The sequence below is a fragment of the Tachysurus fulvidraco genome, chromosome 1, assembly GCF_022655615.1.
Source record: "Tachysurus fulvidraco isolate hzauxx_2018 chromosome 1, HZAU_PFXX_2.0, whole genome shotgun sequence".
Lineage (NCBI taxonomy): Eukaryota > Metazoa > Chordata > Actinopteri > Siluriformes > Bagridae > Tachysurus > Tachysurus fulvidraco.
In genome coordinates this window covers 39,959,833-39,973,024 of record NC_062518.1, presented here as the reverse complement: position 1 = coordinate 39,973,024, position 13,192 = coordinate 39,959,833, and the positions used below count along the sequence as shown (strand labels likewise).

Sequence of the window (13,192 nt, the reverse complement as noted above, 5' to 3'; positions counted from 1 at the left end):
CCCACACACACACACACACACACAACACTTAACATACACGGAACACACAACACTATTCTTACACAGTATTTGCTTAAAACACATACTATGTATATTTCAATTGCACATTTCACACCTGTACATGTGTACATACAATGTGTCTATATTGTATATGTCATTCTGTCATTCAGTTACACTGTGGAGCTTCTGTCACTAAAACAAATTCCTCACATGTGAGAACATGCCTGGCAATAAAGCTCTTTCTGATTCTGATTCACACACACACACACACACACACACACACACACACACACACACACACACACACACACACACACACACACACACACACACACCTGCGCGTGTGCGCTTGCGTGTGCACTAAGGCTCGCGTGCGTCTTTAACGGGAGGCGTGTCTCTCTCTCTCTCTCTCTCTCTCTCTCTCTCACTCTCACTCTGAGAAATTTCCGCTTCCTGCACCCACAAACCCTCCGCACTGTCTCGCGTAAACACTCCCAGCCTGGGCGAACACACACACACACACACACACACACACACACACAACACACGCGCGCGCGCGCCCGTTTTAACTCTATTATCCCGCGGATTGCGGGAGGCTCTTTACGACCTGTGGGACATATATTTGGATCAGAAACCCGGTCCAGGTGTCCAGCGGCTCGGCTGTACAGCAGCATGTCGGAGCGCGGAGGAGGGCTGCCGAGGAGCGGAGGCGCGCCGTGTCCGTCTCCGCAGCCCTCCAAGCCGGTGGCGATCACCTCCAACCGCCCGGTGCACATGAACCTGTACGCCACCTGGGAGGTGGACCGCTCGTCTCCGAGCTGCGTGCCCAGGTAAGGAGCTGCTGTCACCGCCGGATGTGAGGGAGGCTTCAGCAGTGCTGCAGTCTTGTGTGTGTGTGTGTGTGTGTGTGTGTGAGTGAGTGAGTGAGTGTGTGTGGATTGGAGTTGGCGGAAGCTTTGTAGCTTTGTAACAAAACAAGGGCTGCATGCTTTTTAACACAAAGAGATCCTCACTGAGCCAGTTTACAACACGGCCACTGAATACGAGCTGTTTCTGAGGCAAAACAAACCACTAACCTTCTCATGCAAATGTAAACACACAGGTAGCGTTACAGCTGACAGGAAACGCGCCTGGAACGTTACTCAGTCTGTTACACTGTACACAACAAGACACAACAAGCAGCTACAATGAATACAATAGGGGGGGATTCCGCTCCATAGGGGGTTATTACACACACACACACACACACACACACACACACACACACACACACACACACACACACACACTGCCATATTCAGGGTATTAGTTTGTCAAAAGCTGTGTTGGCATTCGAAACGGTCACAGTCGTTTATCTGTTTATCTCCTGGTTAGCAGGTTAATGTTAGCTGGCATTAACTACCTCTGTGTGTGTGTGTTTCTCTCTCTCTCTCTCTCTCTCTCTCTCTCTCTCTCTCTCTCTCTCTCTCTCTCTCTCTCTCTCTCTCTCTCTCTCTCTGTGTGTGTGTGTGTGTGTGTCTTATGGGTACCCAATGTCTTTTCAAGGTCAGGAATAGCAATGCAATAAAACAAACAATAAAACAATCAATGCAGCAAAAATTATTTATTTAACAAAATGTAGTTTAACAGCCTTCGGTTTACACTAAAGAGAAAATGGATTTCCTGTATTATTATTATTATTATTATTATTATTATTATTATTATTATTATTATTATTATTATTTTGTTGTTGTTGTTGTTGTTATTATTATTATTACCATCTAAAAAAGAATATAATAATAATAATAATAATAATAATAATAATAATAATGAACTTATGTCCACAAACGGTTTGTGTCTGTCTGAAAATATTTACAGTTTTAAGACCAAAATGATCATTTAAAAAATTTGAATGTGTCCCGTACAGTCTGGTGCAGATATATTTTTCAATGTACTTTTTTTTTTTTTTTTCAACTTTGTTTTATGTAGATTTTTAGTAAACATTGAGAATGAGTCTATAGAGTTAAGGTGTTTACGTACGTTAAATGAGAATGATGTTCCCACCTGAATTGGGGATTGGTTACATTTTTCCATCCATTCATCCATCCATCCAATTTCTGGAGCGCTTATCCAACAAAGGGTTACTGGGAACCTGAAGTCTATCCCATGTGATTTGGGGCAGATGGCAAGGGACAACACATTGGACAGGGTTCCAACCCAGAATAGGGAACAATCGCGCACACACACTCACACACTACGGACAATTTAGAGATGCCAGTCATCAGACAGCGTATGAAAACTGGAGATCCCAGAGGAAACCCCTGAAGCACAGGCAAACACACAGAGAGACAATGCAAAAATTTATATTGAATGTCCATGCACACTGTAAATGAAAGAGTTAAAATAATCACATAAGGTTTATTTTGAGGCATTGCGTTAATGAGCTGGGTCTATAATCATGTCCGTGCTGCTCAAGGATAGTGAGACAAACCTTTATGTGTCAGGACTACAGATTACGAAACATAATAATCATTTCTGCTAAGGATAATGTCGTGTAATTTGGTATTGGGTTATTATCGGGCTGTGGGGAGTTTGAGAGATGCACTAGACTGCATTAATTGTCTCTCGTTTTAATCCTGGTATGGTTTCAGTGATAGCCCTGAATAATTGATTGGTTGTTTTGTTTTCAGATCCTGGGCTCAGCCGAGCCTCTTAAATAGAGCTTAATGCTGCTTAATAAGAGATACACTGTGTGTGTGTGTGTGTGTGTGTGTGTGTGTGTGTGTAGACATGGACATGAAGTAAATCAGTGTAGCGAGGCAACAGAATACCATGATGAAAAAATCTGAAATTGTTATACCACAGTGCTTCCGAAGTCTCAAATCTGATTGGTCGAAGGTGAAGATTCATTTTCTACATCAGTAGCTCTGACGCACGTCCTAATGCGTTAGTGTTTCTATAGGATCAACTTACCCAGAGCCTCGTGTGGGGCACACGCGCCATGTAAACAAAGGCAAACAGATAAAAAAAAAAATGCATGTTGATGTTTTAGCAAAAGAAAAACATGTGATCGTTGATATGGTTGTTTTCTGTAGGGAGATGTTTATTTGGCTTTTGTCCAAGGAGACTTTCTGAAAGTCTTCAGGACTGAGTATGTTCCAGTGTGCTAACTCGCAGATGCTTCACAACATCGAATGTAACTGTAAATGGATAAAAAAAGTTTAACACGGTTGCCAGATAGCTGTTTGTTCACCATAATTTATCTCCTGTGGTCCCTCCTGAAATAATACGCACTGCAGGCGGTTAGTGTCCAGACCATGTGGCTTACAACATTCATTCCTGAGAACAGCTAGGATTTTCAAACTACAAATTGTTTGTCCACAACAAAAACGTCTGAAAATTCACATACGCGTGTAAACCAAAAGACACGTGTTTACTTACTTTCTGTCTTTTTGATCTCAACGTCAACATCCAGGAGTTTTTAAAGTGGGTGGAGTTGTTGCCGCGGGTAACCAGAGACCGAAAAGTCGCAAAAGACGGGTGAAAATATAGACGGGTGGAACGAGCCACAACAAATGCTGCTGCGGTAAAACATCATCCACCATCTTGTTTGTTTTGAGTTGAAAGGGTCACGTGTTCGTGTCGCGTGAATAAAAAAACTAAAAATAATAGTTTCAAAAACCGCCTCTGTGTGGACGAAAGGGCAAAAATGCTAATGATTAATGTGGACGCAGCCTACCACACCCACCGTGAACTCTTCAGTACTGCAGATGTATCAGGTAATTATTCTGAGAAACAAGCTTTCAGGACAACACACACACACACACACACACACACACACACACACACACACACACACACACACACACACACACACACACCGGTGTACTTTAGCTTCTCCAAACAGCTCATAATCAGCTCTATTGTTCTATGTTCACTTCATCTTTCTCTTCCTTTCTTTTAGTTGATTGGGTTTATAAACAGGGTGAACACATCAGTGACTGATGAGTCTGATCTCTCTCTCTCTCTCTCTCTCTCTCTCTCTCTCTCACACTCACACACACACACACACTCACACACATACACACACACACGGACATGATTGACAGCAATGAGCTACACTTTACACCCAGGTTTATCCCAGCCTGTGTACGTTTCCCCAAGACTCTGATCTCTATTTGCTTCTCTGCCATTTAAGTTGAGCTTTGATCTGCTGTGAAACGATGTTGTAAAATATCCCCATATTACATGTCGGCCATTTTACTCTGTCTCTCTTTTTTTTTTTCTCTCTGTCTCTCTGCAAAATCCTTCCAGTTGAAAACTCTTAAAAAAAAAAACCGAACAAGACACGGCAACAAGCAGGCAGTATCGATTCTCACTTGTTTTCCCCATACTGCAAGTGACGTCATGTTTTCTCATGTCTTTCAGCTTAAAAAAAAAAAAAAAGATGGACGGAACAAAACCTGAAGCCAAATTGACCTAAGAAATCTATTGGCTAATAATCATCTTCATGGCTCTTAAATGATTACTGATATAAACCTTAGAGATTTATCACTTAATTTTACGTTCTATATACGACTTGAGATTAAATGATCAAAAATAAAGATCAGAGATTTAATGATTTCAAATAAATAAATAATAAGGCATAAAAAAAACTTTTTGTTTTTACAGTGACTGAGGAAATGGAGTCCTCTCTTACTCTCTCTCTCTCTCTCTCTCTCTCTCTCTCTCTCTCTCACTGTCTCTCTCTCTCTGTCTCTCTCTCTCTCTCTCTCTCTCTCTCTCTCTCACTGTCTCTCTCTCTCTGTCTCTCTCCGTCTCTCTATCTCTCGCTCTGTCTCTGTTTTTACAGTGACTGAGGAAATGGAGTCCTCTCTTACTCTCTCTCTCTCTCTCTCTCTCTCTCGCTCTGTCTCTCACTGTCTCTCTTCCTCCGTCTCTCTCTCTGTCTCTCTCCGTCTCTCTGTCTCTCACTCTGTTTCTCTGTCTCTCTCTCTCACTCTCTCTCTCTCTCTCTCTTTTTCTCTCTCTCTCGCTCTCTCTCTCTCTCTCTCTCTCTCTCTCTTTCTCTCTCTCTCACTCTGTCTCTCTGTCTCTCTTTCTCTCTCTCTCACTCTCTCTCTCTCTGTCTCTCTCTCTCTCTCTCTCTCTCTCTCTCTCTCTCTCTCTCTCTCTCTCTCTCTCTCTCTCTCTCTCTCTCTCATGACATGATCATGACATCCCCCCACAGCAGACAAACCCCGTCATCAGGTGTGTGTCCACAGCCACACCACACAGCCGTAGCTGATGAGAGCCGCTTTTGTCTGAGTGCTTCTGTGCTGTCGGATGTGTCTGTGATTCAGCATGTTTGTAGTCGCACAGTTAGAAGATATTCAGCAGGTTGTGGAGCTTTAACCACTTTCTGTCCAGTGTAGAAGGAAGCTGAGGAGTGTAGCAGGTGAACATACTGAATAATGAGCTTTTAAACCTTATACAAGTACACATTCGGAGGAAATTGCAGTGTTAGCCAAAGCCAGAGAAACAAATAGCAACAAAATAAAATGTTAAAATTGCTTAGAAAAGCCTCCAGGGGTCTGTTTGGGGTTTGTTGTAAAGCAGGTTTGAGATGAGAGAAAGACAGAATTAACGAAGTCGCTTCGCTTCACGTCTAACGCTGTTAACTTTCTGTTTATTCCAGAATTATTATTTGCTTCGAACCATTAGTTTGGTTCTTTATAATAATAATAATAATAATAATAATAATAATAATAATAATTTTTATTATTGTTATTGTAAATTTATTTTTGTTTGTTTGTTTTTCATTTGTTTATTTTAAATTGTAAATTTAGTTTAACATTTAAAAAAGCAAGAGAAATAAATAAAAGAAATAATAATAATAACAAAAATACTACTAGCTGTTGTTATTTTATTTATTTATTTATTCTATTTATTTTATTTATTTATTTTTGTGTTAGTGTTATTTTCTAATTTCTGCTATGGATACTATTTATTTCATTGTTCTTATTGGCATTACATTTAGTTATTTCTGTTATTAGTAGTGTTGTTGTTGTCGTTGTTGTTGTTCCATTTTATTTATCCAGATATTATGCTGAAAAAGACGAAATGGAATAATAGATGATACATTACTGTTCACTTCACATTGTCAGAGCATGAAGTTATTGCTGAAGACGTGTAAACTCATCACCGCCAGCCTCACACCGCGAGTTTAATCTCCTCCGTATACGGCCGATGTTAAAAGGCAATTATAGAGCTATAGTTTGATTCATCAGAGGCCTATTTGTGAGCTATAAAAACATAATTAGTGTGATTGTTGAAAAGGCGAGAGTCGTGTGATTCGGATCATTTCCTCAGTGGACCTGCTGCTTTTTTAATGCCGTCTGCCTTCGATCAATAAGTCAAAGGCAGAGCGTTGAGCTCATCCTTCTTGCTGTTGTGCATGTGTACGTGCTTGGGTGCGTGTGTGTGTGTGTGTCATTGTGTTATCAGTGAATACTTATAAGGAGAGAAGAGACTCGCGTCAGGTCTCACACCAGACTGCTGAGTTTTTCGGTGTTTGCATCTGTCCTGAAGATAAAGATTGTGGCATTGTTTGTTTGCAGTGTGTGAGCGTGTGTGTGTGTGTGTGTGTGTGTGTGTGTGTGTGTGTGTGTGTGTGTGTGTGTGTGAGTATGTGTGCGTCTTGAGTCATGCTCTGTCTCCCCAGCGTTTGAATGCGATGGAAGCAGATAGGAGATAGAGAGCATGAGAGAGAGCCGGATGTTAGATGGGGTGAATAGATGAGGCTGATGGAACAGAGAGGGAGACGGAGGAGGACAGAAAGACGAGAAGAAACGAAGGAGAAACAGAATCAGCAGCCATAAGGGGATAAGGCAGGCACCGTTCCCAGTGCTGATTTTTCTCGGGATGCATTGCAACACAGATGCACACTAAATGTTGCCCGAGATAAGAACAAGCTGTGGCAAGACGCACAGGAAGTGGCTCAAGCGTACAGGAGAGCCGCAAAACGCCGACGGATCGCTATTCACACACGTAGTGGGAACGATGTGAGGAAGAGATGAAGGTCGAGCGGCACTCCCGCAAGCTAATTGGGATCACTGAAAAAGGCATCAGCTTGATGTCCATGTCCTAACAGCACAGCTGCTCAGGTTTTACAAGCGAGGCCCAGCCCGTCCGGTTATAGTGGCGTGTAAATCCGAGGACGTCTATAACATTGTGAAATAGAGTTAGAGTCCCACCACAAAGCACAATGAGCTCGTCAGTCTGCACGTATCTGATTTACTGCACCTCATGCAGCTCTACCCGTCACATGCTTCACATTCTTCAGCTCCTCTCGCTCTGTTGGAAGACGGTACGGGGATTTCCTTTCGTTTTTTTTTCTCTTGGGGACTTTTTTTCCCAATAAATAAACACCTTTCCAGTTTCATTTTCTCTTTGTTCTTCGAGTTCTTTCCTGCTTTCTCAGCCTCGCTCAATACCTGTTTAATTCCCTGCCAGAATCCCACAGCCCAGAGTCCTGCGGCCGAACAGAAATATCCCGTCTGTTCGCCGAGAAATGTCAGACTGCTCGATGATGAACTCTGTGGTTATTTTTCACCTGGAGGTTTATTTCGAATCAGGGTGTGACATCACGTCCCTCTGTGCAGCTCCGTCTCGCTCAGTGGGCCAGACGAACATGTCTGTAGTCAGGTTTAAACCTAACACGAGTATGGCTTAACGGCAGGGTGTGGGTTTGTTTTCTTTAAAAAACAAATCCTCACACTGTTGGTGGTGTTGTTGTTGTTGTTTATTTGTATCTAACAAAATTAGCGGTGTAGTATAAAGCACTGCAGCCCTGACCAGGCAGTTACTAAGGATGCAGTTACTCAGATTTAATGCTCCGGTCTGACTTCTTGCTAGACAGCTAAAAGCTTCAGGCCAAGAGTGAATGGAAAAGCAGTTCAGTTTATTAGTATATCGCTTTTAACAACTGATGTTGTCCCAAAGCAGCTTTACAGAAGCATAGAAACTGAATAAAATTTGTAAAGTTTGAAATTAAGTGACTATTTATCTCTAACTTATATCCCTAATGATCAGTGACAGTGGTGAGGAAGAAACCTCGAGAGGAACCAGACTCCGAAGTGAACCTCATCCTCATTCAGAAATTATACCAGCTCCGATTGTCTTCTGTGCCATGAAGATTTTGGGCCTCCACTGAGATAAGACTGACTCTGTGAGGATCCTGAGACATCTAGAAATCTACCAGCTCCAGTTAGACTCTATACTAAAGAGGAGATGCCAACTCCATGTAGTCTTTAAGGACAATAACTTCCTCATCAATACAACATTTATCAGATTGTATATTTATAATCACACCCTCCAGTGTCACCCACATGAGGATGAGGTTCCCCTTTGTGTCTGGTTCCTCTCAAGGTTTCTTCCTTTACCGTCTAAGGGACTTTTTCCTCACCACAGTGAGTCACCTCAGTCTTGCTCATTGATGAAAAATACAAACACATTTAAATATATCTAATATTATCTTTATATTGTTCTTTATAATAACCTTTTGTTCTATGTTTATGTTCTGTAAAGCTGCTTTGAGACAATGTCGATTGTAAAAAGAGCTATACAGATAAACTTGAATTAAATTGACTTGAACTTGTGTGACACTGGACAGTAATTAATGTCCTTTCTACAACAGTTTGTGGTCAGAATTGTGGAACCAAGAGCTCCTGAGGAACAGCGCAGTCTCTGTAATGTGGTGTAATGAAAGTAGATCGTTAGCTGGAATAAAAGCAGTGCCGCATTAATATAGTCTGGTTAATGTTAATAATGATGAGTATAACGGGTTATTATCTAATGCACAGACTGAACACAGCTGATTAACTCAACTTCATAAAACCTCCCTGATTAGTGATGTATTAATGTTGAATATAAATCAACAGAAATGTACCTTACAGAAGCAGGAGGTTCGGCCTTCGGAACAAACACGAATACGCAAATACAAATGGCTATTTCTGATGTTCACTAACAGATAGAGGGAAGTGAAGATCATTTAAATAAAGCTGTTAATCCTGTTACTAGGACTGTTATAATGCTTAAGAACATCCAATGTATAATAGAGTAAAATTCAATAGGCAAAATAGGCAGAAAATATCACTCAAACATAATGCGCTCTCTCTCTGTCTCTCTCTCTCTCTCTCTCTCTCTCTCTCTCTCTCTCTCTCTCTCTCTCTCTCTCTCTGTGTCTCTCTCTCTCTCTCTCTGTGTCTCTCTCTCTCTCTCTCTCTCTCTCTCTCTCTCTCTCTTTCTGTGTGTGTGTGTCTCTCTCTGTGTGTCTCTCTTTCTGTGTGTGTCTCTCTCTCTCTCTGTCTCTCTCTCTTTCTGTGTGTCTCTCTTTCTGTGTGTGTCTCTCTCTCTTTGTGTCTCTCTCTGTGTCTCTCTCTGTGTGTGTCTCTCTCTCTGTGGCGCTCTCTCTCTGTGTCTCTCTCTCTCTGTGTCTCGCTTTCTGTGTGTCTCTCTCTCTCTGTGTCTCTCTCTTTCTGTGTCTCTCTCTCTCTGTGTCTCTCTCTCTCTTTGTGTCTCTCGCTCTGTGTCTCTCTTCTTCTGGGTCTCTCTCTCTCTCTCTCTCTCTCTCTCTCTCTCTCTCTCTCTCTCTCTGTGTCTCTCCCTCTCTGTGTATGTCTCTCTCTCTCTCTCTCTCTCTCTCTCTCTGTGTCTCTCCCTCTCTGTGTATGTCTCTCCCCCTCTCTCACACTCACATTTCCATTGAGATAAATTTTTTTAATTTCATATCATACATGTCGAAACCCCACTACTGATTCACAGCAAAAGTTGACGTAATGCTTTTATCATAGCGGAAAGCATCTGGGTTTTTGTTGTTGTTGTTGTTGTTCTTTTTGACTCATGACTCATTTCTGTACCTTAACCCCTGTAAAAAATAAAAAAAAAAACCCAGCCATTGAATTGTTCCACTGAACTCCACATAGAAACTTTTCAGGTATTTAAAATTCTTTCCTAAATTTTCCATTTCTTCTTTTCATTTTTTATTTTTTTTTGTCATCATCCTCGATAACCGCCAGCGTTTCTGACAGGCTGACGTTTTGGCTTGTGGCTCTGTCTTCTCTCTCTTCCTGCGCCTCATTAAAGTTCCGTCTGCTTTATTATTTTACTTTTCCGTCCTCAAGCGTCGACTTTGAGTTGAAGCCTTTGCCATGAAAAACACTCTCGAGTTTCTCCTCAAGTTTCTCACTTAGTGGTAAAAGATGCGCGTGTTTTATTCCTCACTTTATACAGACCGAAATCAGGGCAGAAGTATTCAGTAAACATCTCAAACATGTCACCTTTCAATCGGACATGAATGCAGACTCCGATGCTCTGTTAGGTTTATAATCTGGGAGCTTTCTGCTTACACAACGACTACACTTTCTCACTCTACAGTAAACAGAAGTTTTAGAAGGGAAATGCTTTCCGCACTCTCCTCTCTCACCCAGACCAGTCTCAAGTTTCCTTCCTCATATTGTCTCGTCTCACTTCTCGCTTACTTTCGTGCATTTAAAATGTACACCCTGAGTTTACAGATCTCTTTAAAGCTGCTTTGTGACGGTGTCCAGGGTAAAAAGTGCCATACAAATACAATAGAAATGAAACCGTTCCTACAGCGGCGTCAGCTGAGATTCATTGGTGGCTCAAGCCGTTAAGGCTCTGAGAAGATCAGGGTTTAGGCCCCAATACTGCCAAGCTGCCACTGTCGGGCCCTCGAGCAAGGCCCTTAACCCTCACTCCACTCCAGAGCTGCTGTATCATGTAAATGTGAAGAATTTCATTGTGCTGTAATGTAGACGTGACAAAATAAAGAAAGGCTTCTATTCTAACAGCAAACATGGCAAGCTAAAGCGTTCAGGAATATGACTTTAATTATGAAAGCTTGTCATGCAGATAAAGATGAAAAGGAAGAAGGGACACCAATTTGTTTCAAGTCTAGCCGACGTGCTAAAACGAGCGTGGCTTCTTCTGAATCTGTTTCCTCTGTTGGAGCAAAAATAAACAAAATGTCACTTTTTTTAGACTGGAGACATTTGCTGCCAGACCATTACAAGTGTGTTTGTTCCCAGTTACATTTACAGCAGTTACATTTTTTTATTTCAGTTTATACACCTGAGCAATTGAGGGTTAAGGGCCTTGCACAGAGGCCCTGCAGTGGCAACTTGGTGGACCTGGGATTCGAACTTCCGATCAGTAGTCGAACACCTTAACTACAAGTTATACACAATAAGGTGTGTCACCTCTACTTTGTCACAACATTCCGCTGTCACTCATGCTACAACATACGGGTTGCAGAAACTAATGATGTCATCATTGCAGGTTAATTTACTCCCTGAACACCAGTGTGAGCTGGTGTGAGTTCCGGTGCAACCGAACTCAAAGCAACCTCCTACAGGAAGGCTCTGATTCTGTCCTGATCCTTGCTTCCTGCTCCACATGACGGCTTTCTCATGATTCATTTTCCGCATGATTTTCCGTGTACTGTTTCTGACTAAACTTCCCTCGTGAAAGACTCTTTTTAACCGATACGAATGGTATAGAAAAGCACCTGAATATTTACAATAACCACATGACTGCCACTGAGATATTGTGTAATTGCGACACAGTGACCTACCGACACTATTAACAGGAAAATATGACTAATAGCATTTAATGTTTCATTTATTTATATTAGTACAATTACTACAGACTTGGAATGAAATTGTGATATTTTTTTCTTTATATCCGTTTTTCTTTCTCATCCTGATCTCTTTATTTTCTTTGTTCTGTGTAAGTCACGTCTCATCGAAGTGAAGCTCATGATTTCTCCCAAAGCGAAGGTGATGCACATCCAGCAGTCGATCGATCAGCGTTTGAACACCTCTGCATTCGGTTCATGTGCGTGTCATAAGGGATTAATACACATAATCTCAGCCCTCTCGTTCCACCGCTGTTGGTGTTGTTGCTTTCGCTGCAGTTTATGAGTCACAGAGGAAAGCAATAACGCAAGGCACTGTGCTGAGATTATAACCTAAATATGATACGGTGACATTATGGCCTTTTAATTCTGTTCCCCGCAGTCATCCACTGCATCGACTGCAGCTTTGATGAACCGACATCAGAACAGTGTGAGGTGGAGACCGAGTCAGAGAGAGAGAGACCGAGTCAGAGAGAAAGAGAGACCGAGTCTGAGAGAGAGAGAGAGAGAGAGACCGAGTCTGAGAGAGAGAGAGAGAGACCGAGTCTGAGAGAGAGAGAGAGACCGAGTCTGAGAGAGAGAGAGAGACCGAGTCTGAGAGAGAGAGAGACCGAGTCTGAGAGAGAGTGAGACAGGTCTGAGAGAGAGTGAGACAGGTCTGAGAGAGAGTGAGACAGGTCTGAGAGAGAGTGAGACAGGTCTGAGAGAGAGTGAGACAGGTCTGAGAGAGAGTGAGACAGGTCTGAGAGAGAGAGAGACCGAGTCTGAGAGAGAGAGAGACCGAGTCTGAGAGAGAGAGAGACCGAGTCTGAGAGAGAGAGAGACCGAGTCTGAGAGAGAGAGAGACCGAGTCTGAGAGAGAGAGAGACCGAGTCTGAGAGAGAGAGAGACCGAGTCTGAGAGAGAGTGAGACCGAGTCTGAGAGAGAGTGAGACCGAGTCTGAGAGAGAGTGAGACCGAGTCTGAGAGAGAGTGAGACCGAGTCTGAGAGAGAGAGGCAGCGCAGAACGAGTGCAGGTTGAGAGACGGTGCAGGACGAGAGAGAGACGGTGCAGGAGGAGAGAGAGACGGTGCAGGAGGAGAGAGAGAGTGCAGGAGGAGAGGCAGAGCAGGACGAGAGAGAGAGAGAGAGAGAGAGAGAGAGAGAGAGAGAGAGTGTGTGTGCAGGAGGAGGCAGAGCAGGAAGACCTACAATACACTACAAGACAAAAAATAGCCCTGACCTGTATAGAGTTTGGTGGTTGTGAGAGCAAATCAGGATGCTCACAGTTAAAAGGTGGTCTGCAAGAGTTCTGCTTTTAATTCCAACACAGAGGGGAAGTTAGTGAGAACTCTCCCTTTTCTGCCTTGGGGTAAATAATGGATATAAACGCATGTGATTAAACAAAGCACAAGTGAGGCTCTGCTACAGAAGATGTTTACAATACTAGTGATGCTGGCAGTTTAGAAGAAGAACGCTGACACATTTATATTACAGCACAGTGAAGTTTATACTTCCCATATAACATCTTGTTG

General features: G+C 42.5%; 1 protein-coding gene across 4 annotated transcripts in view; it reads left to right on the top strand.

The window, feature by feature from the left end:
* The first annotated feature begins 390 nt into the window (after positions 1-390).
* Positions 391-13,192, top strand: part of LOC113662983 (phosphofurin acidic cluster sorting protein 1) — a 51,545-nt gene continuing 38,743 nt past the window's right edge. The window contains exon 1 of one of the 4 annotated variants that reach the window (XM_047810708.1): positions 391-830. In XM_047810708.1, coding sequence (XP_047666664.1) covers positions 673-830 — 158 coding nt within the window. In that variant the 5' untranslated portion in view covers positions 391-672. The remainder of the gene's footprint in view (positions 831-13,192) is intronic. The other 3 variants (XM_027178191.2, XM_027178190.2, XM_027178189.2) reach the window with 3 other exon arrangements.